The sequence below is a fragment of the Chelonia mydas genome, chromosome 1 (assembly GCF_015237465.2).
Source record: "Chelonia mydas isolate rCheMyd1 chromosome 1, rCheMyd1.pri.v2, whole genome shotgun sequence".
Lineage (NCBI taxonomy): Eukaryota > Metazoa > Chordata > Testudines > Cheloniidae > Chelonia > Chelonia mydas.
The window spans coordinates 293,563,182-293,583,107 of record NC_057849.1 but is presented as its reverse complement, the minus strand read 5'-3'; the positions used below and the strand labels follow the sequence as shown (position 1 = coordinate 293,583,107).

The following is a 19,926-nucleotide window of genomic DNA, read 5'->3' as shown; positions in this document are numbered from 1 at the left end:
AATGGCTTCTTCTGTTATGGATATAAATATACACAGGAGTGTGCGCACTTGTTTTAAGTTTTGTATAGTGAAAATACAGTAGGGTTGTCTTCCGCACTCAGAAATCTGCATTGTAGACACAGGTGGGTGGGGACTAATTGGGAGATGGTGTCGGGGCAAGGAGATTATTGGTGGAAGTGGACGGAATCTGCTCTGGGGAAGGTGTAGATCTACTCTGGCTTCACCCATAGCACATGAACAGGTGAGCTAGTTAAAGCAAAACTAGCATTCATGAATGTGCATAAACCCTTAAAATATGGGCGCACAGTGTAAATGCAGTGCTGTCTGTCTGAAGGTGTAGACAGCCTGAAACAATAGGTTTGAGAGGGTAGGAACTGACGTGTTAATCTCAATGGGTGGTCAGCTTTAACTTTGAGTTACAATTTAAACGGTTAAACATGTCACTGCAGATTATTTTCATTCTGTGTATGGATCTATGGCCTCTGCAGTGAAATGGAATGCACCAGAGAGTGTACAGTTTAAAGATATGGCCCCTTCTCTCTGCTGTCCAAACCTAATCTTATTTTTCCTCAGAGAATACAGCTACCACATATCCCATTCGCTATCGGAGACTCAAAGTCCAGGCCTCCTCTAGGATGAGGGTGCACGCTCCACTTTGTGGCAGTGCAGCCTGTCTGCATTAGGTGGTCTGCACCAGTTGTAACTAAAGGAATATCGCTTTCTCCAATACAAGTTTACTTAGGCCTTGTTTATGTTAAGAGGGAATACTGTCCCCATTTGCTTGACCTGTAAATACCAGTGATTAGATACTAAGTTTTTTTGTTGTTGGGGTGGGGGAAGATAACAGAACCAATTTTTAAATTAAAATAACCATGATGCATTGCCCACCCTCAGCAAGGCATGCAAAACATCATTTATTTGTCAATCAAATAGGGCTAGTGTGGTAAGCCCCTTTCAGTGGGTAATTCTCATACTCCCTCACAAGCACTCTCTCTCTCCCCCCTTCCCCACCAAAGAGGAGGATGAGTATCATTCTTCATCCTCTTCTGATAATTGGAATGTTTCACCTGCTTACCCTTTGGGGGTATTTTTTATAACCTGTATATATTTGGAAGTCAAGTCAGACATACGGGGTAAATACAGGCATGTTAGTTCAAAAGCCCCTAATTGGTACCACTGAGCCTGGCCTCATTAATTTTATCCATATAGACAAAATGCTTGGCTTCCAGGGCCCTATGACCACATCCTAAATCAAAATATTTCTCAGCTTTTGGTTTCCAGGGTTAGATCATCTTCAGCCCAGGATGCACCTATTATGCAAAAGTATTCACAGCAATGTATACAGACTCTTCTCCACATCTGTCTCTGGGTGAACATAGTTTCAGAAACTTGCTGCTGATATATATTTCAGAGCATATTCCATCCTCTTCTTCACAGAATGAGGCTATGGCTCCTCCTCAGGTATCGTCATTAGATAAGAAGTCATTTTGAGACTTGGTCCACTGAATGGCAGAAGCTTTGGAGATCCGTGTTCAGACTGCTCAAGAAAAAGGACATAAGTTACTAGACATTTTGCATCCATTTCTACCAGAGAGGCTTGCCCTACCTTTAAATGAAGGCTTGTTAGAGCCAGCCCTGCTTTTATGGTAGACTCCAGCATCTCTACCACCCACTGCAAAGAAAGTTGAAAACTGGTATCAAGTCCTTTCAACAGGCTTCTAATATTTCTACACACATCCTTCTCCAGGGTCCTCAGTAGCGACAGCAGCACACGAGAGAAACTGAACCTCCAGAAGTCCAGAACCATCATGCACGTTGCATAGTACTTGTTGCCTCCAATCAGTTTCATTACAGTTTCAGCAGCATAATGGTGTCTTGTAGGAAGGTTTTAGCTATTAACTGACCATTCATAGATGAACTTCAGTCAGACTTAAGAGGAATTTAAATCTTTATCAAAATACTCAGTAACTCTGCCCCACATAAGGTAATAACTATCAGGCCTTTTTAAGTTAAATCTTTTTTGGCTCCTTCTCCTCTGATTAGTACTAAAGGACTGTTTCAAACTATGTGGGAAGATCTTCCTTTTGAAGGGAATCATCTAGTTCAGTTCTAAAACTGAGTCATTACCTACACTGAAAGGCACTTGTACTATATTATGTCATTGGGCATCTACACTTCCAATGCAAAAAGAGAGATAAGGTGGATGAGATCTTTTATTGGACCAACTGTTGATGGAAGAGAGAAGATTTGGAAGTTAGTCCAATAAAAGATATCTTACCCACCTTGTCTCTCTCATATCCTGGGAACAAGATAGCTACAATAACACTGCAAAATACAAAAAGAAGCATATTCTCATGAAACAGCCTGTCACTACTCCTTTTAATCATCCTTATCAGAGAATAATGGATTTTTTTAAAGAAGAAACAATGTATTCGTGGAAGACCTTCATCGACATCAACTTTGTCTGCTGCTAAGACTGGCTTTAAAAAGTTGTTTGATGTGTATACAGAGGACTGTTAACCAATCTCGGAGGGTCTTTTTTCCTACCTTACCCCTTTTGGGGACCATTTGCATTATTTCCAGGAAGTGATGGAGTAGTGTCACCAGCAGTAGATAAGTACTATGCATCCGATGAAATGGGCTGTAGCCCACGAAAGCTTATGCTGTAATAAATTTGTTAGTCTCTAAGGTGCCACAAGTACTCTAATTCATAAAGTTATTCTGTTCAATTCCAAGACATTCCTACCTTCCGTTTCAGGGACCCCTCTCATAAGATGCCTTCACACATGATGCTGAGGGTCTGTTGGCTCTTGGTGCTATGCAGGAGGTTCCCTCCCCAATATCACAGAAAGGGATCTGTTCCCGATATATTCTAGTCCCCCAAAAATTGGGAGGCTGGTGTCCAGTATTGGACCTGAGAGTTCAGATTTCAAATAGTAACCCTGTTCTCCACACTTCCTTCCCTAGATCCCCTAGACTAATTTGCAACTCTCAATCTACAAGATGCATATTTCCATCCATCAAGCAGAAAAATACCTGTCTTCTGTAAAGGGCAATGCACATTACCACTACAGGGTGCTGACTTTTGGATTGTTGATGGCTTCAAGGACTTCCACAAAAGGTCTGGCTGTGGTAATGGCATATCTCAGAAAGAAATGTTTGAGTTTACCCATATCTTGACAATTGGTTGATAAGAGGACAGTCTCCAGAGCAGGTGCTAAGCAGTGTTCAGTACCTCATACATCTGTTCTCCAGACTGGGACTGAGTGTGAAATGTGAAAAAAGCATTTAAACCCAACAAAAAAAGATAGCATGTATTGGGGCTCTACTTGATTCAGTGATGGCTCAAGATATCTGCTGCAGACCAGATTTGGCAATATATTAGAGTTGATCAATCAGCTGCAAAACACTCCATGTACTACAGCAAGGATATGTCTCTGGTTTTAGGTCACATAGTTCATGTACTCTGATGACCTGTTTAACAGACTGGATCTTCATTGTCTTCAGGGGTGCTTACGGATGGTATATCACCCTGCTGTTTTCAAGACAGACATGCGGATACCCATACCTCAAGAAGTTTTGAACTCCCTCAACTGGTGAAAAGATCCACATTAGTATACTCTCTGATTTAACTCCCACATCAAATTCTACCAGAGTACAGGTTACTTCTGCAGTATCTGTTTGGGCAGGGGTGAGCAGACTACGGCCTGTGAGCCACGTTCAGCCCATCAGAAATTTAATCCGGCCCTTGAGCTCCCGCTTGGGAGCAGGGTCAGGGGCTTTCTGCACGGCTCCCAGAAGTGGCAGCATGTGCCTCCTCCGGCTCCTATGCCTAGGGAGAGGCAGGGGGCTCCGCACACTGCCCCCCCCAGCACCTCGCCCGCAGCTCCCATTGGCCGGGAACTGTGGCCAATGGGAGTTGCAAGGGTGCCGCCCTTGCAAGGGGGAGTGCGCAGAGCCACCTGGCCGGCACCGTGCCTCCGTGTAGGAACTGGAGAGGGGCATGCTGCTGCTTCCAGGAGCTGTGGGGGCGGCACCTGCAGATGGGGCAGTGCGCAGAGCCGCCTGGCTGCGCCTCCGCGGAGGAGCTGGAGGGAGGATATGCCGATGCTTCTAGGAGCTGCTTGAGGTAAGCGCTGCCCGGAGCTTGCACCCCTGAGCCTTCCCCACCCCCCTGCGCCTCAATCTCCTGCCCCAGCCCTGTTCCCCCTCCCAACCTGGAGCACCCTCCTGCACTCCAAACCCCTCATCCCTAACCACATCCCAGAGCCTGCACCCCCAGCCCTGATCCCCCTCTTGGCCTCCGAACCCAGCCCGGAGCATGCTTCCATACCCCAAACTCCTCATCCCCAGTCCCACCCCAGAGCCAGCTCCCCAGCTGGAGCCCTCGCCCCCCTGCACCCTAACCCCTAATTTTGTGCGCATTCATGGCCCACCATACAATTGCTATACCCAGATGCGGCCCCCAGGCCAAAAAGTTTGCCTACCCCTGTCTTAGGGGAATACCCATAGCTGATAGATGTGGGACCGCTACTTGGAGTAGTATACATACTTTCATTAGCCATTACTCTTTAGTTCAGGCATCTCATTCAGGTGCCAAGTTTGGGAGGGTTGTGTTCCACTCATTTAATTAGACTCGCAGTACCAACCCCCATCCATGACATACTACTTGAGACTCACCAGAAGTGAAACACGTGTAAACAAGCACTTGAAGAAAGGAAAGTTGCTTACCTTTAATAAATGGAGTTATTCGAGATGTGCTGTTTACATGTATTCTAGGACCCACGCTTTTTTCCCCTGTCTGTTGAGTCTAATAGCCTCGCCTTGATAGTGGCATTGGAACTGAAGGTTGGCTGGTTGCTCCGCCCCCTCCTTTACACCCACAAGGGGGCTGTGGCTCAAGATCAGCAGGGCAGCAGATTCAACCAATGGATACTGCTGGTTGAAGCATTCCAGTCTCCGGTGCATGCATGCCAGAAATAGAATACATGCAAACACCACATCTCCGAGAACTCCAATTACTAAAGGTAAATAACTTTCCTTTAGGGCAGTGGTTCTCAACCTTTTTGGACTCAGGACCCATTTTAAATGTTAAGGGCCTGTCATAGTCTAGGGGTGGAGATGCTGGGGTGGTTTCGGCTGGAGCCAGCCCCGAGGGGTTGTTGGGTCCTGCCTGGCACTCACCCCACAGTGGCGGCTCCTGCAGTTCCTGTGCTATGGGGCTGGCTGGGCTTGGCTTTCTACTCCAGGTGTTGCAACCTCCAGGGCTGCAACACCGCTTGGGTTTGGCCCCGCCCCCTCCGACTGGACCAAATTTGTGAGTGGAGTGTGACTTACCTCCTGGGCCTACCTAAGCTCCTGTCGTCATGACAGCTGGGCCAAACCTGAGTGGTGCTGGGACTCAAGAGGTTGAAGTGCCTGGAGCAGGGAAGCAAGACCAGGCAGTCCCATGGGACAGGAACCAGAGGAGCTGCCACATGACCCTTTGAAACATTCTGGTGAACCAATTTTGGGTCCTGACCCTCAGGCTGAGAAGCCTTGCTTTGGAACAGTCAGAGGTGGGAGACCCCCATTCAACCTTTTCTTCCCCATCAGAGGGGGAAATTGAAGCCAGGACTCCCACATCCCAAGTGAGTTCTCTACCCATCCTGGCCATTTTGTGTGGAGTGAGATCAGTGACTCATCCTCACAAGAAACAACTAAGCCACTTGACTCCAGGAGAGGAGTTCCTGGATGTGGATCTCAAGTAGAGCTAGACACCTCTCTGCAGCCCATGCTTAGGTACCTAACTCAGGGAAGAGGGGACTTTTGTAGACTGTGCTTTTGTGGACTGCATTCGTATGTACCTTTTCTTCCCATGCGCTTTATGGATGCCATTGTTGTTCCAGTGATTTTCTAGCTCCTAAAAGTTAGGTGCTGCAATGCCAAGTTTCTTTGTGGATCTGGGGCCTTGTCTCCATGTAGGAGTACGTAGAGATCTTAGTCATTGTCCAGATGGAGTGGCTGACCTCAGCACATATAGTATTTAGTAGAAAGTACTCCAAAATCTCCAGAAATTAAACCCTAGCTTTACTGAAAAACAGAGGAAGAGAGTTTTGGCAAACTTCTGCAACATCCTCCACAGGCTTTGTCCCTTTATGCTCCAAATATTGCTTTGGACCTCTAGGAAGTCTTACATTAGTATATTACTCCTGGGGGAATTCTGTGCCAAAAAATTAAAAATTCTGTACACAATATGTTAAAATTCTGCATATTTTATTTGTCAAAATAACACTATATAATCATGCCAGTTTCAATTATTTTGGTAATTTATATTAAAATACCTATCTGTAACTATGTAAAAAAAAAAAAAAAAAAATTCCTCCAGGAGTAGAGTGTTGAAGGAACTCCTACGACAACCCAATTCCTGTTTCTCTTCTCCATCCCCCCCAAAGCCCAGCCGGACACCCCCACTCACTACCCCCAAAGCCCAGCTGCAGGGCACCCCCAGCTCAGACACTCGCAACCCCTACCCTTCCAGAGCCTAGGGATCCAGAGGAAGAAACAGCCTGATAATGGGTCCTGGGCTTGTGTGGAGTTTCCTGCATGATGCCTCCTTCCTTCAGGGCATGCTGGGAACTGCAGCTTCCCAGAACCCTCCAGTTTCTTCCCCCCTCTGCCCGGCAGTGTCTTCTATTTGTGAGCTGGGCCCAGCGTCCGCTCGTGGTGGACAGCAGCTCTGCAGCCCATTTCGGGGGGGGGAAATTCTGCACAGAACATTAATTTTTTCGCAAATTCTGCATTGCGCAGTGGCACAGAATTCCCCCAGAAGTATATGTGCACACAGTGATACTGCACCAAGTAAAATTGTTCTCTCAGTTTTGGTCTACACCATTTTCTAAGCAACATGATTGCAGAGATTTTAAAACGTACTTTTCCATTTTTTTTTATGTAGTCACTTGTTCAAAGAGGACACTGTCAGCATGACAAGCCCTAAGTACAATTCCACTCCTGAAAGAAGAAACGCTAATTTTACAAAGATTTTACGCCCTGGAACAAAGCTGAAAGTCGTTTCAATGCAAAAATTTAAGACCTATCTTGAACACAGCACTCCAGACACTGAACTGTTAATACTTGTGACACTGCAACAGCCATGTTGCCCTTGAAGTATTTCCAAACTGACTAGAAAATAGTCTCAATTAGCCTTTGAATGGTGTATGCTATCGTATCATAACACCAGTTATTTTCCAAAAGTGGCCAGTGCCTGAACATGGCAATTATTGAGTGAGTCATCCCTTGTCATCCAGTCCTAGCTTCTGGCAGTCAGAGGTTTAGGGATACCTAGAGCATGGGATTACAACCCTCACCATTTTGACTAATCGTGATTGACAGACCCATCCTTCATGAACTTATCTAATTCTTTTTTTAACCCAGTTATAGTTTTGGCCTTCACAACATCCCTTTGGCAACAAGTTTCACACATTGACTGGGTGTTGTATGAAGTACTTACATTTGTTTTAAACCCGCTGCCTATTAATTGGATGACCCCTTGTTCTTACTTTGGGCAAGGGTAAATAATTCCTTATTCACTTTCTCCACACCCTTCATGATTTTATAGACTGCTATCATATCTCCCCCCCATTAGTCATCTTCTCTAAGATGAACAGTCCATCTTTTTAATGTCTCCTCAAATGGAAGGTGTTCCATACCCCTCCTAAGCATTTTTGTTGCCCTTCTCTGTGCCTTTTCCAATATATGCTTTTTGAGACTGGGTGACCAGAATTGCACACAGTATTCAAGGTGGGCATACCATGAATTTATATAGTGGCATTATGATATTTTCTGTCTTATCTATCCCTTTCCTAATGGTTCCTAACATTCTGTTAGATTTTTTTGACTGCTGCCTATTGACTCCAAGATCGCTTACTTGAGTGGTAACAACATGTATAGTTGGGATTATGTTTTCTAATATGCATTACTTTGCACTTATCAACATTAAATTTCATCTGCCCTTTTGTCACCTAGCGACATCCCTTTGTAACTCTTCAGTTAGCTTTGGACTCAGCTGTATTGAGTAATTTAGTATCATCTGCAAACTTTGCTATCTTACTGTTTATCTGTCTTTCCAGATCATTTATGAACATTGAACAGCACAGCTCCTTGCAGGACCTTGCTGTTTACCACATTCCATTGTGAAAACTGATAATTTATTCCTATTCTTTGTTTCCTGTCTTTTAATCACTTACTGATCCATGAGAGGAAGGCAAAAGCTTTTTGAAAGTCCAAGTTCACTATATCCACTGGATCATCCTTGTACACACACTTGTTGACATCTTCAGAGAATTCTAGTAGATTAGGCATGATTTCCCTTTACAAAAGTTCTTTACAGTAGTTTCAATAAATTTGCTTAGTACTGAAGTTAGGCTTACTGTCCTGTAATTACCAGTACATTCCTACAGCTATACTCTTAAATATTAAAGCATGGAATTTCTCTTCATAGAGATTCTACGGTATTTTGAGTCATTTAAGAATTTTACTATATTGAACTATATTTTTCCACATATAATGCCACTTCCCCCACCAGCGTGACCTACTCTGTCATTCCTATGAATTGTGTAGCTCTGTTAGGTTTCTTTTTGTTTCAGTCTGCAAAAGATGTAGACCAAAAATGTTCACTGCTTGGACTCTAGCTGTTTGGTTAAGTAGCAATGCATTTGCCTGCAGTATGGTAGTCTCAGACTCATGCAGCACAAATGGTTGCCTAGATGACCACCCCATTGTACTCCTAATCATCAAATAATTTGCTTAACTCTTTTGAAAATCAATGTTCTTCCATATCCTCAGAAAAAGTGCAAGACTGGTTCTAGTTTTCAATATGCCACATTTTTAGGGATATTGTATAAGGAGCACCTGCCCTATTTTATTATTTAATTAAGTTTGGTCAGGTAGTCAAACCCATAGGCATTGGCATTTTATATATAACGTTTTTTAATTATATTTTTTTGCTAGCAAATTTCAGTATTCACACATTGAATCATAGAACTGGAAGGGACCTTGAGAGGTCATGTAGTCCAGTCCCCTCCACTTGTGGCAGGACTAATTATCTAGACCATTCCTGAGAGGTGTTTGTCTAACCTGCTCTTAAAAAACTCCAATGATGGAGATTCCACAACCTCCACAGGCAATTTATTCCAGTGCTTAACCACCTTGACAGGAAGTTTTTCCTAATGTCCAACCTAAACCACCCTTGCTGCAATTTAAGCCCATTGCTTGTCGTCTTTCCCTCGGAGGTTAAGAAAAACAATTTTTCTTCCTCTTCCTTGTAACCACCTTTTACATACTTGAAAACTGTTTTGTCCCCTCTCACTGTTCTCTTTTCCAGACTAAACAAACCCAGTTTTTTCAGTCTTCCCTCATAGGTCATGTTTTCTAGACCTTTAATCATTTTTGTTGCTCTTCTCTGGACTCTCTCCAATCTGTCCACATCCTTCCTGAAATGTGGTGTCCAGAATTGGACACAATACTCCAGTTGAGGCCTAATCAGACTGGAGTAGAGCAGAAGAATTGCTTCCCCTGTCTTGCTTACAACACTCCTGCTAATATATCCCAGAATGGTTTGCTTTTTTTTTTGCAACAGCATTACGCTGTTGACTCATATTTATCTTGTGGTCCACTATGACCCCTAGAATCCCTTTCCACAGTAATCCTTGGCAGTCATTTCTCATCTTGTACGTGTGCAACTGATTACTCCACTTTGGAAGGAACACTTTGCATTTGTCCTTATTGCATTTCATCCTATTTACTTCAGACCATTTCTCCAGTTTGTCCAGATCATTTTAAATTTTAATCCTATCCTCCAAAGCCCTAGCAACCCCTCCCAGCTTGGTATCATCCACAAACTTTAGAACTGTACTCTCTATGCCTTTATCTAAATCATTGATGAAGATATTGAACAGAACCGGACCCAGAACTGATCCCTGTGGTACCCCACTCATTATGCCCTTCCAGCATGACTCTGAACCACTGATAATGACACTCTGGGAACAGTTTTCCAACCATTTTTGCACCCACCTTATAGTAGCTCCATCTAGGTTGCATTTCCCTAGTTTATTTATGAGAAGGTCATGTGGAACAGTATCAAAAGCTTTTCTAAAAATCAAGATATACCACGTCTACCCCTTCCCCCGCATCCAGTTGTTACCATTTCAAAGAAAGCTCTCAGGTTGGTTTGACACCATTTGTTTTTGACAAATCCATGCTGTTACTTATCACCTTACTATCTTCTAGATGTTTGCAAACTGATTGCTTAATTATTTGCTCCATTATCTTTTCGGGTACAGAAGTTAAGATGACTGTTCTGTAATTCCCCGGGTTGTCCTGATTTCCCTTTTTATAGATTGTCACTCTATTTGTCCTTTTCCAGTCTTCTGGAATGTCTCCCGTCTTCTATGACTTTTCAAAGATAATCGCTAATGGCTCAGATATCTCCTCAGTCAGCTCCTTGAGTATTCTAGGATGCATTTCATCAGGCCCTGGTGCCTTGAAGACATCTAACTTGTCAAAGTAATTTTTAACTTGTTCTTTCCCTGTTTTAGCCTCTTCTAATCCTATCTCATTTTCACTTGCATTCACTACGTTAGACGTCCATTTAGCACTGACCTTCTTGGTGAAAACTGAAACAAAAAAGTCATTAAGCACCTCTGCCATTTCCACATTTTCTGTTGTTATTCCCCCCACCCCATTGAGTAACGGGCCTACCCTGTCCTTGGTCTTCGTCTTGCTTTTAATGTATTTGTAGAATGTTTTCTTGTTACCCTTTATGTCTCATATAACAATAACAAAAACTTCCGCCTGTGGTTAAGGCATGCAACATTGTAAGAGGTATATATGTTTATTATAACTAAATCAAAATTCCTCTTGATATACACGCTAGCTGAAGGGCAGAAATTGAGACTTCCTACATACAGTACATTTAAAATTCACTGATGGAAAGAAGCAGCTGTTTAAAGTTTTGTGCCATTCCTGTTCCATACACAACCCCAACATTAACTGTTCTCTAACGTAGGGCAATAACAAAGGTTATAAAAAAATCATCCACAGAAGTTGCATATTTGTTGTACTAATATATTCCAGGTTTGTGTGGTTTTTTACATTTATACAGTTTACATTTTGCTTGACCCATAAATAAACATTTGTAAGATTACAAGGGCCATAGTTCAGAGAGCATTTACACAGCCCTGCCATGCATACAGAGCTTTTAATATCTAGAAGAGAAAATTAAGCTTTGGCTCACTAAGTAATAAAATTTTGAATGTTTCTAAATGTAAACCTTTGACTAAAATACAAACAATCTTTTCATCCATAATGCTGCTGTTAAACACCTAATAAATCTAGTTTTGTATTATAATGAACTTTTTGGAATTCAGGGATATAAAAATAATCAGTTTTTTAAATCTTAACTGTACAATATGTACATTAATATTTTCACTGTTAAATTATGAATACATTTTAGTCTATGGAATACTACATTATAAATATCAATGTGTTTTCAATTTATAATTGCAGCTAATAATACATTTAAAATCTGGACTAATGAGTTCCAAAAGATACAAATATGGACCTAATCCTTTCAACACTTTTGCAAGTATTCTTTACATAAAGTAGTTTGACTAAAAAGAAGTTACTTGCATGTGTAAGGGCTTCCAGAGTTAAGATACCATTCTCCGCCCCCTCCACTCCCCCCCCCCCCGCTTTTTTTTTTTTAAAGGAAAACCATACTCTGTATTAAAATGCCAGTTATAGCTATGTGTATGTCCCACAGTGAAACAATGCCAGTCAAGTTCTAAACTAGCTGAACCTTGATTACCTTAGTTAATAAAATGTTGCATGAAAGGGTGCCTGGAATTCTTAATCTTTTAAAGAAGTCTTGGCCATTTACTGCTTCGGTACGATATGATGATGGCTGCAGATATTTGAAATGTCATTTTCTGATTTGCCTCTTTTTACTGGAGGTTGCTTTGGAGGGCTGGCACACACAAATGAAGAATGTGAAAGCTGCAGATCAGGGTTCAAATAAAATAAAAGCTATAGATTAAAACTCCAGTTTGATGTGTAAAAAAAGGCAACCCAGGCTGTGATTGTTCTAATGAAAATGGGAGGTTGCAGGGAAGGAACACACCTCAGAACCCTCCCTTTTCCTTTCTAAAGGTAAAAACAAAGATATTGCGGCTATCCGATTATGTAAAGCAACAGTGAAGGACAAGCATTTTTTTATTTTCAGTTCACTATTATTGCACCCTCTCTCATATGTTTAAACAGGGATGAAAATCCAAAAGAATGTTAGTGTCTACACAAAGTCTGTATGAAAGACTGTAAACTGTAGTAAGGAAGTAAAACTACAATATTTTGATAACCACAGCATATATTATGAAAACCTGGCAATATCTGATAATTGGGAGAAATGACATTTCTGAATGTTAGTTTTACACTGTAAACATCAGTAGGGTTATCATTTACAGACTATAGCTACAAAGTTTATATGAATGTGTCTTAGACTTAATGGGTTAAGAAATTATACAGTTTTTGCCTTTGTGTCCTTTTTTCTTCTTTGATTTGGTTGTCCTTTGCCCAAACTGAGAACTGGCCAGTGCAGTGCTTGGACTGGAAAGGTCATCTGTGTAGTATGGATATCTCAGTGATCGTGGCTGTGGAATTGGCTGTCCAAGAAAATATCCTTCCTCTTCAGAATCAGACGATGATGATGAAGTTGAACACCATGAGTCGTCTTCCTCACCATACAGTCCAAAAAATTTATCAACTGCCTGGTTCTGCAGTGCATAATCAGATGTAGCATGGGCATACTGTCCATAGAGTTCTGTGTTTTGAATGTATGCTTGAACTTCATGAGGGGTTTTATTTTGGATAAATTTGCCATAATCCTGAGGCGAGTAAAAGTGAAGTCTCTCTTTTGGAGAACATCTTCTTTCTGTAGTTAAATGAAGTGTATTGTCTGACCGAGACTTCCTACTTCTCCTGCGACGATGCTGGTGCCGATTCCCACGTTCTTCAAAATGAAACACACGCCTACGAGTCCTTTCACTCATTGGAGGTTGGCGAATTTCAACACACTCATAATCCCCATTGTCAATAACATCATCTGAAAACTTTACTTGTTGTGGTCTAGACTGGGATTTGGATCTTCTAAGTACAGGCATGTGTGCTGGCTTTTCTTCTGGCAACACCTTTTCTTGACACAACTCTGAACTTAAACTCTTTAAAGACTCTGCACTCCTGTGGAGCATTGAAGAATTTAGAGTTCCCATATTGCTCATTTTCTCACAGTCCTCTGCCTCCAGCTCCTGGAAAGTTTGCAAAGAATAAAAAGATGGTCTTGATTTGCTTTCTCCATCCACTGAGGCCCCTAAGGAGGAAAAAAAAAATCGGTTAAGGTAATCTGTGAAGTTGTAATGAAGCGTGTTGACTCAAAGTATTAAACTTCTAATAAAGGTTTATGGACTAAACATGGCTTATCACTGATTCTTTGTGACTTTGCCTTAAAGGTGAACTTTAAAGTAAAAAAAAATGTTCTTGTGCCATTTGTTTGTTTGAGATGTATAAAGGCAGCCTGAAAAGTCCTTTATACACACACACACACACACACACACACACACACACACACTAACAATTCAGGTGTTAACTATGGTTAGTAGAAAACTAGCGACATTAGGATATCAAGAGTGAAAGGAATTTTTAATTAGGCTGTTCAAAACATCTATTGAGCTCCAATGCCTAGAAAACACTTAAAAAAAAAAAAAAAAAAAAAAGAGTCTGTTAAAAGATTCAACATCCCACACCACCTGCTCAGGGTTGACAATACACATTCCATGTTTCCAGGAATTCCTCCAACAAAGGCAGGGAATACCAAATGTAACAATCTGGATATTTCTCAGGTAAAACAGGGTGCGAGGAGGGGGCAGAATGGCCTTGTGTTTACAGTGTAAAACTAACATTCAGAAATGTCATTTTTTTTTAAAAGGCCACCATCCATATAAAAGTAAAACATGAAATAAATCCAATTTAAAAATATTATTTGCAGTTAACCTTTAATATATCATTATAGACTGAAAAGTGTTTAGTTTTTTAAATTTTTCTTTAGTGTATGAATTTGTTAAATATTGATACAAAAATTATTTGAATTGGCAGGTTGTGTACCTACTAAGTAGAGAGTGCAAAACAGTTCCTCCAGCAAAAGTTGATGAAAGCTCTAACACCTCAAGTGGTATGGGTTTCTGTGTTTCTCTTGTAAATAAAGGAGGAAATAGAATAGCCAGATTCTGCCTTTAGATACCTATGTGGCACTCTTTCTTCAGGGGAGGTTGGAAGTGTGTACTTCAATTAAAAAAAGATAGTTAAGGGTCAAATTCTTCCCTGAAGTCTTCACATACATTATTACTAACTTGGGATTTTAAAAAAAAAAATCTAAGAAATTGCTTACTTTTCCCTATAATCAATTACCTGTGATGTTAGACAAAGCCAAGGAATCCATTGAATCTCGAACACTTTGCTCTTGTTGTTTCAGATCAGACAGACATTCCAATGAACCTTCATACCATTGTGTTTGGTCATGTTTGTATCCGGAAGCCACATGTTCCATATCTAACTCTTGGATTTTTCTACTGCTGGCAGGGCCTGGATGGCTGCCATATGCAGAATCACCTAAACCATCTTGTGACTGGGCCCAATACATGTCTGCCTGATATTTTTTACTTGCCAGGCTTTGATTATTTTTTTTCAAATCCGACTTGCTTTTAATAATATTATCAGAAATCCAGTGTTCATTTGATGTAACATCTACTTCAGTGGGCTGCTGAAAGAGGCCTTTATCACCAAATTTTAGGAGGAGTTGAGTCATGTAGTCTTCATGCTCAGCCCACTCTTCAGGGTCTTCGGGCATTTCCTGCTCTACTCTTCCCTTCCAAAAATCTTCATTCGCAAAGCTTGCTCCTTGCCTTGAAAGGCTTAAGTCATCCATCTTGCGAGAAAGAGTATCATCAGCATTGCTAGAAAGCCCAGGGAATTTGTAATTCAGTGCTGGTGACAGTAGGAGAGACTGTCTGCACTGGTCAGCTGACCGGCTGCTTTTTCCCATACGAACACTTCTTCTGGAGTCTCTTGATCGTGCAGACTGAAATGCAGAATCAGATGAGTCAGAGGCATGAACGTCTTCTCCCAAACTACAAGTTTTTGAACAGTAAATCTGTCCTTGCTTGGGAAGAAAAGGACAACCCAGCAGAGAGGCTTTGCACTGAGCACAAGAAAAGCAAGTCTCCGTAGCATGCCAGTGCTGTCCATCATAGGTCATCTGAGCATGGTCAACACCTAGTAAAGAGTCAAAGAGGGACTGTTTAGTTTATGGCTAAAATAGTTAAAAGTTACACACACAAAACCTGAAGCTTTTTTGGCTTGTGAATTATCGTGTTTATTCAATAAAATACTCACCACCTTTGTAAAATGTTAATACTTAAGAAGGATATATTTACCTATGTGTTCCCCACAGGTCTCACAGTACTCAGCATAGAGAGATTCAAAACACCCACAGCAGAATGGACGCCCATCCTTCATAATGTATCTCTGTCCACCAAGGATAGTTTCACACTCAAGGCAACAAAAATGCTTCATATGCCAATGGCGACCCTCAGCTTCTGTGCACTCATCAGCAAAGATGATCTTAAAAAATAAAAGTAAATTTGTCGACAACCATTAATAATGCTTGTTAGATTCACGAAAACTGCATGTGAAAAAGGTACTTATTTCCTTGGTACAGTTAACAGACCACCAATTATATTTAAAGAACTACATATTAATTCAGCAGTACTGTGAATCTGAAGTATTAACTGATCAGTTTCAATAGTTAAAAATACAAGATTACCTGTAGCAGCATAGCTAATACAGAAGGCTGTCACATTTGCTAAGTAAAATGGATATACATTTTTAAAAAGTAGGTCAGTTGTCATAAAAGTAACTAAAATTAGAGCATAAGACAGATGTTTCCAAGTATCTGAGGTATGACTAATAAGGTCAGCAATAAGAAAACCATTATTCTGGAATGTGTAAAAGTTTTTCTTGTAACTCTGTCTTTAGGTTTCAATTCTAATCTCAGATACACAGATGTGTATCATGTAAAAGCAGCTACATCACACTTGTCCAGTATCTGATTTTACAAGATATGTTTGGAGAATGGAGAAGTTGTTCACATCTACATATGTGATACTAGGATACAGTCTTTGTTGCCAAAGGGGACATATTAGTATTCAAAAGTTGTTTGTTTAATTGAGCAAGTGACATGACAATTTTATCCTATTAATGGTGGGTTCTGTGGCAGCATGGGTTTAGTCGAAAAGTGTTGTTTACCTCATCACATGCTGAGCAACGGGGTTTGAGAAGTTCAGCGTGGTGTCTACCACAGTGAATTTTTCCATCTTGGTAGAAGTAGATTAGGTCAACAAGAAGCTCATTACATGTAGAGCACACAAAACATGATGGATGCCAGCACACTCCAGGTCCAGCTCTTGAAGCAAACACTGCAATTTCACCTCCATTTACCTTTGTACCACACTAGAAACAACCAAAAAAAGTGAATACGCTTCCATTGCAGGAATACCCGCCTTTATTGTTACTTTAGTTAAACCAAAACACCAAGCCCAATACAGTGTTAAAGTTCTCATTCCATTGTATATAGCAAAAGAGGCAATTCTAATAATTCTGGATTGTACACAATTCTGATGCAGAACTAAATTTTACTCATATGCACTTACTTGGTGTTTTAAAAACACTTTAATCTTCTGTGTATTAAATAGGTATGGATTTAGTACAACAGCCAGCTGGCTACAATTTGACTTATTGCCTACTCTGAAAACTGTTTGGTATATCCACACCAAAGAATTAAATCTAACTTTTTAAAAAATAAACCATTATCTTCTCTCTTCCTATGTGGAATTTTATCAGTATTACTGAGTACAAATGCAGACAGACAAGAGCCTATATGTAGCATCAACAAACATGTAAGGTCTACAGTGTTGGTGCAGCTAGTTTCATTGCCACAAGGTTACCTGTTCACAAACTGCATGCATTACTGCTCTTGAGAGCAGTTTAATAGTTCCTCGTCCCAATGCCTCCTTCTTACGCTGAGCGCTAAACATCTGTAGTTCCTTCTTCTCTTCTTCACTTAAAGATTGACAATATCTCACCTTCAGCAGAAGAGACAGTACATGCTTTAGATACCAAGCTACTGGTTATTCTCGGTAGTAACTAAAATATATGTTATAAAATATCAACATCCCGGTTCAATTCCTTCCTAAGATTTCCCACATGCTTTATATTTCCTACAATATATATTGTAACTCCTCCACATGTTACAACACCAGATACGTGAAAAGAAAGTTTATGTGAATTCTTTGTAAAAGTATTATAAGCGAATCAATAGTGTGCTAAACTATTGCTATCTAAAAATAGAATTGCTGCCAAATGAAATTTGTTAATGTGTTTGGATGTATGGTTTTTGGATTTACAGACCATAATCAAACAATGTATATTGCAGTATACACAAGAACTTAAGCACTGACTCCTTTTTACAAAAGTGTTTGTTACTTCCACTTCTATCCTACAATACACAGAATCACGTCTAAGCTTCAAACCTTTTACTGCCACAAAGCATCCTTTCTATTACAATGAAATCTCAGAAATGTGTAGGTTCCTGGTAATTGGTGGGTGGTTGCAAACACTATAAAACCAACTTGTGTTCAGTTTATTGCACTTGACTGCCCACCTTCTTAACAAGAGAAAGCAATGACCTCCTAGCCAGCTGTTATCTGAATACAACTGAAATGGACAGCTAAACAATGGATTTGACAATGTACACACTATGCTATCTTTATGGGTTAGACGCCATTGCATGTGACATTTTAGACTTGTAATATGTCCACAGAAGATAATTCTTCCTTCTTAAAAAAGCAGCATATAGTTAATGGATACATGGCCAGATAGTTACCTCATTATCATGGGGTGGCAACTGGTACAGAAGCTGTTTAATTCTATGTTTTTCTCCAGGGCTGTTAATGTAAGGGACTTTCTCCTCCGGCAAACAGGCAAAGTATAGCTGTATCTGAATAGGAGGTATTAAGAATTAAGACCAGAGGGGTACACATGACCCAAACATTGTAAATGTCCTTCAACCAGTGCCTTATCTTAAGTCTCATTTACAAAGGAACTAAGATATGCTACATTAGATCTGTGACAGCATTTGCATTCCTCTAGGTAAGATGAGGACCAGATGAGCTAACGCAGCAGACCTGGATTGTCTCTGCTACAACTAGTGCCCAGCTGCTGAATTGCTTTTCTGGAATGCAATTTGCAGTGACAATTACGGGTATCATAAATTATGCACATTTAATGCTATCATTATTTCCACCCCCTTTAGGGTTGGTCAGCAAGCCTGTTGAAATTCCAAATTTCCCTCTGCAATTTACCACACAATGTGTGAAGCTGTACTAAAAACAACTACTACATAAACAAATTGAATTTGCTCTGTGCATTTTACACATTGCTGAGACAAAAGCTGTTTTGTAATCTCCTGCTGATCAGGTTCTTCACAAGCATCAGCTTTCATTGCTACCATGTGAGCTTTTGGTAAGAAGCTAAAATAATCTCTCTGTTGGGAGGAAGAGGTTGGATCCAGCCACATTTCAACCAGATGCAAGTTCACTTTGAAATTTTCCTAGGGTTTTTGCGTTTGACCAGGAAAGCAAAACACACTATGCCTTCTTGAAAGTCTTCTCAGGCTTGTCTTTATTTCATCTTATCAGAAGAAACTTAGGACAGGAAAACTGTAAAGAATGCTATGACAAAGCCCAATGGCAAAAAATATTTTTGTGGAGCAGCTACAGATTTATTATTTTTCCTGTGCAGTTTCCAGCTTGTCACAAGGCCTGAGGCTGTAAATAAGAGCTGATTGTTGCAGACAATCTGTTGTTACCTGCTATCTGTATTTAAATGATGATTTGGTCAATCACTTACTAGGTATTTTAGTTAAGACAAATGAAAAAAGAATCACTACTTCCTCAATCAAGTTAAGTGGAAAAAGTAGTACAAATCACTGTTAAGGTTTTGACACAGAACTGAACATCAATGAGTTTCAATTAAGTCTGCTTTTAAGTCCACTAACCAACAGAGTTTATTTACAAAGAACAAAGCAGAACATGCAGTAAGAAGGAAACTTCTAGTGTTAGTTTGCTCTATGCCCATGTTTCTCATAATACTAATCAAAATGCCACTGATGTTGTCATCTGTGTGAAAATATCTTTAAGCCGATGGTACCTAGAATGAATGATTTCTGCTGCATTTCCCTTAAGAGTTTAAAGTAGCTGTTAGCTAGTTGTTCCCCCTTCCCCATGTCCCTCAAGGTTGTTTAACTCTAGTGTATGATAAAAGGATCTTCCTTAAAGATGGTGCATCATATATGGCTCTTGTTGGCTTGTTATTCTTAATTTAATCATGAAGAGAAAGTCTCTGGAAAACAAAAAGTAGATCTTTTGCTCCTGCATACATCAGCAGGCCACCTGAACTAGAGATGCTCAGCTCCCTTGACATGTTACACATAGACTCCTTACCCATGTATACAGGAGTAACAGAACTCAGTGCTGGTCAAACACCTTATGAATCATCTATATCAAATCCTGCAGTACTGTTGCTGGATCTTTTTTAACTAGAATTTTATTTAAGAACCTATTTTTGAACATTTGATCAATGTAGCAACTTGCTCCCTTAGCAAGTAGTGTCACTGTCCTATTTCCATTACCATTATTATACTTAGAAAGGTTTCATTTTCAGTTTTAGGCAGTTTAGTTGAGGAAAAACAACCATGCAAAACAAAAAATGGAACAGTCCTAAACT

At 40.5% G+C, this 19,926-nt stretch overlaps 2 protein-coding genes across 7 annotated transcripts in view; one reads left to right on the top strand and one right to left on the bottom strand.

The window, feature by feature from the left end:
* PPHLN1 (periphilin 1) overlaps positions 1-19,926 on the top strand; it is a 166,022-nt gene that overhangs the window by 140,840 nt on the left and 5,256 nt on the right. The window lies entirely within an intron of this gene.
* The window catches only part of PRICKLE1 (prickle planar cell polarity protein 1), a 107,800-nt gene continuing 98,963 nt past the window's right edge, over positions 11,090-19,926 (bottom strand). For all 6 annotated transcript variants that reach the window (XM_027824257.3, XM_007061779.4, XM_037887980.2 and 3 more), the window contains 6 exons: positions 18,026-18,139; positions 17,088-17,225; positions 16,390-16,593; positions 15,519-15,705; positions 14,494-15,357; positions 11,090-13,399 (listed from right to left, as the gene is read on the bottom strand). In XM_027824257.3, the coding sequence (XP_027680058.2) occupies positions 12,543-13,399; positions 14,494-15,357; positions 15,519-15,705; positions 16,390-16,593; positions 17,088-17,225; positions 18,026-18,139 (2,364 nt within the window). In that variant the 3' untranslated portion in view covers positions 11,090-12,542. The remainder of the gene's footprint in view (positions 13,400-14,493; positions 15,358-15,518; positions 15,706-16,389; positions 16,594-17,087; positions 17,226-18,025; positions 18,140-19,926) is intronic.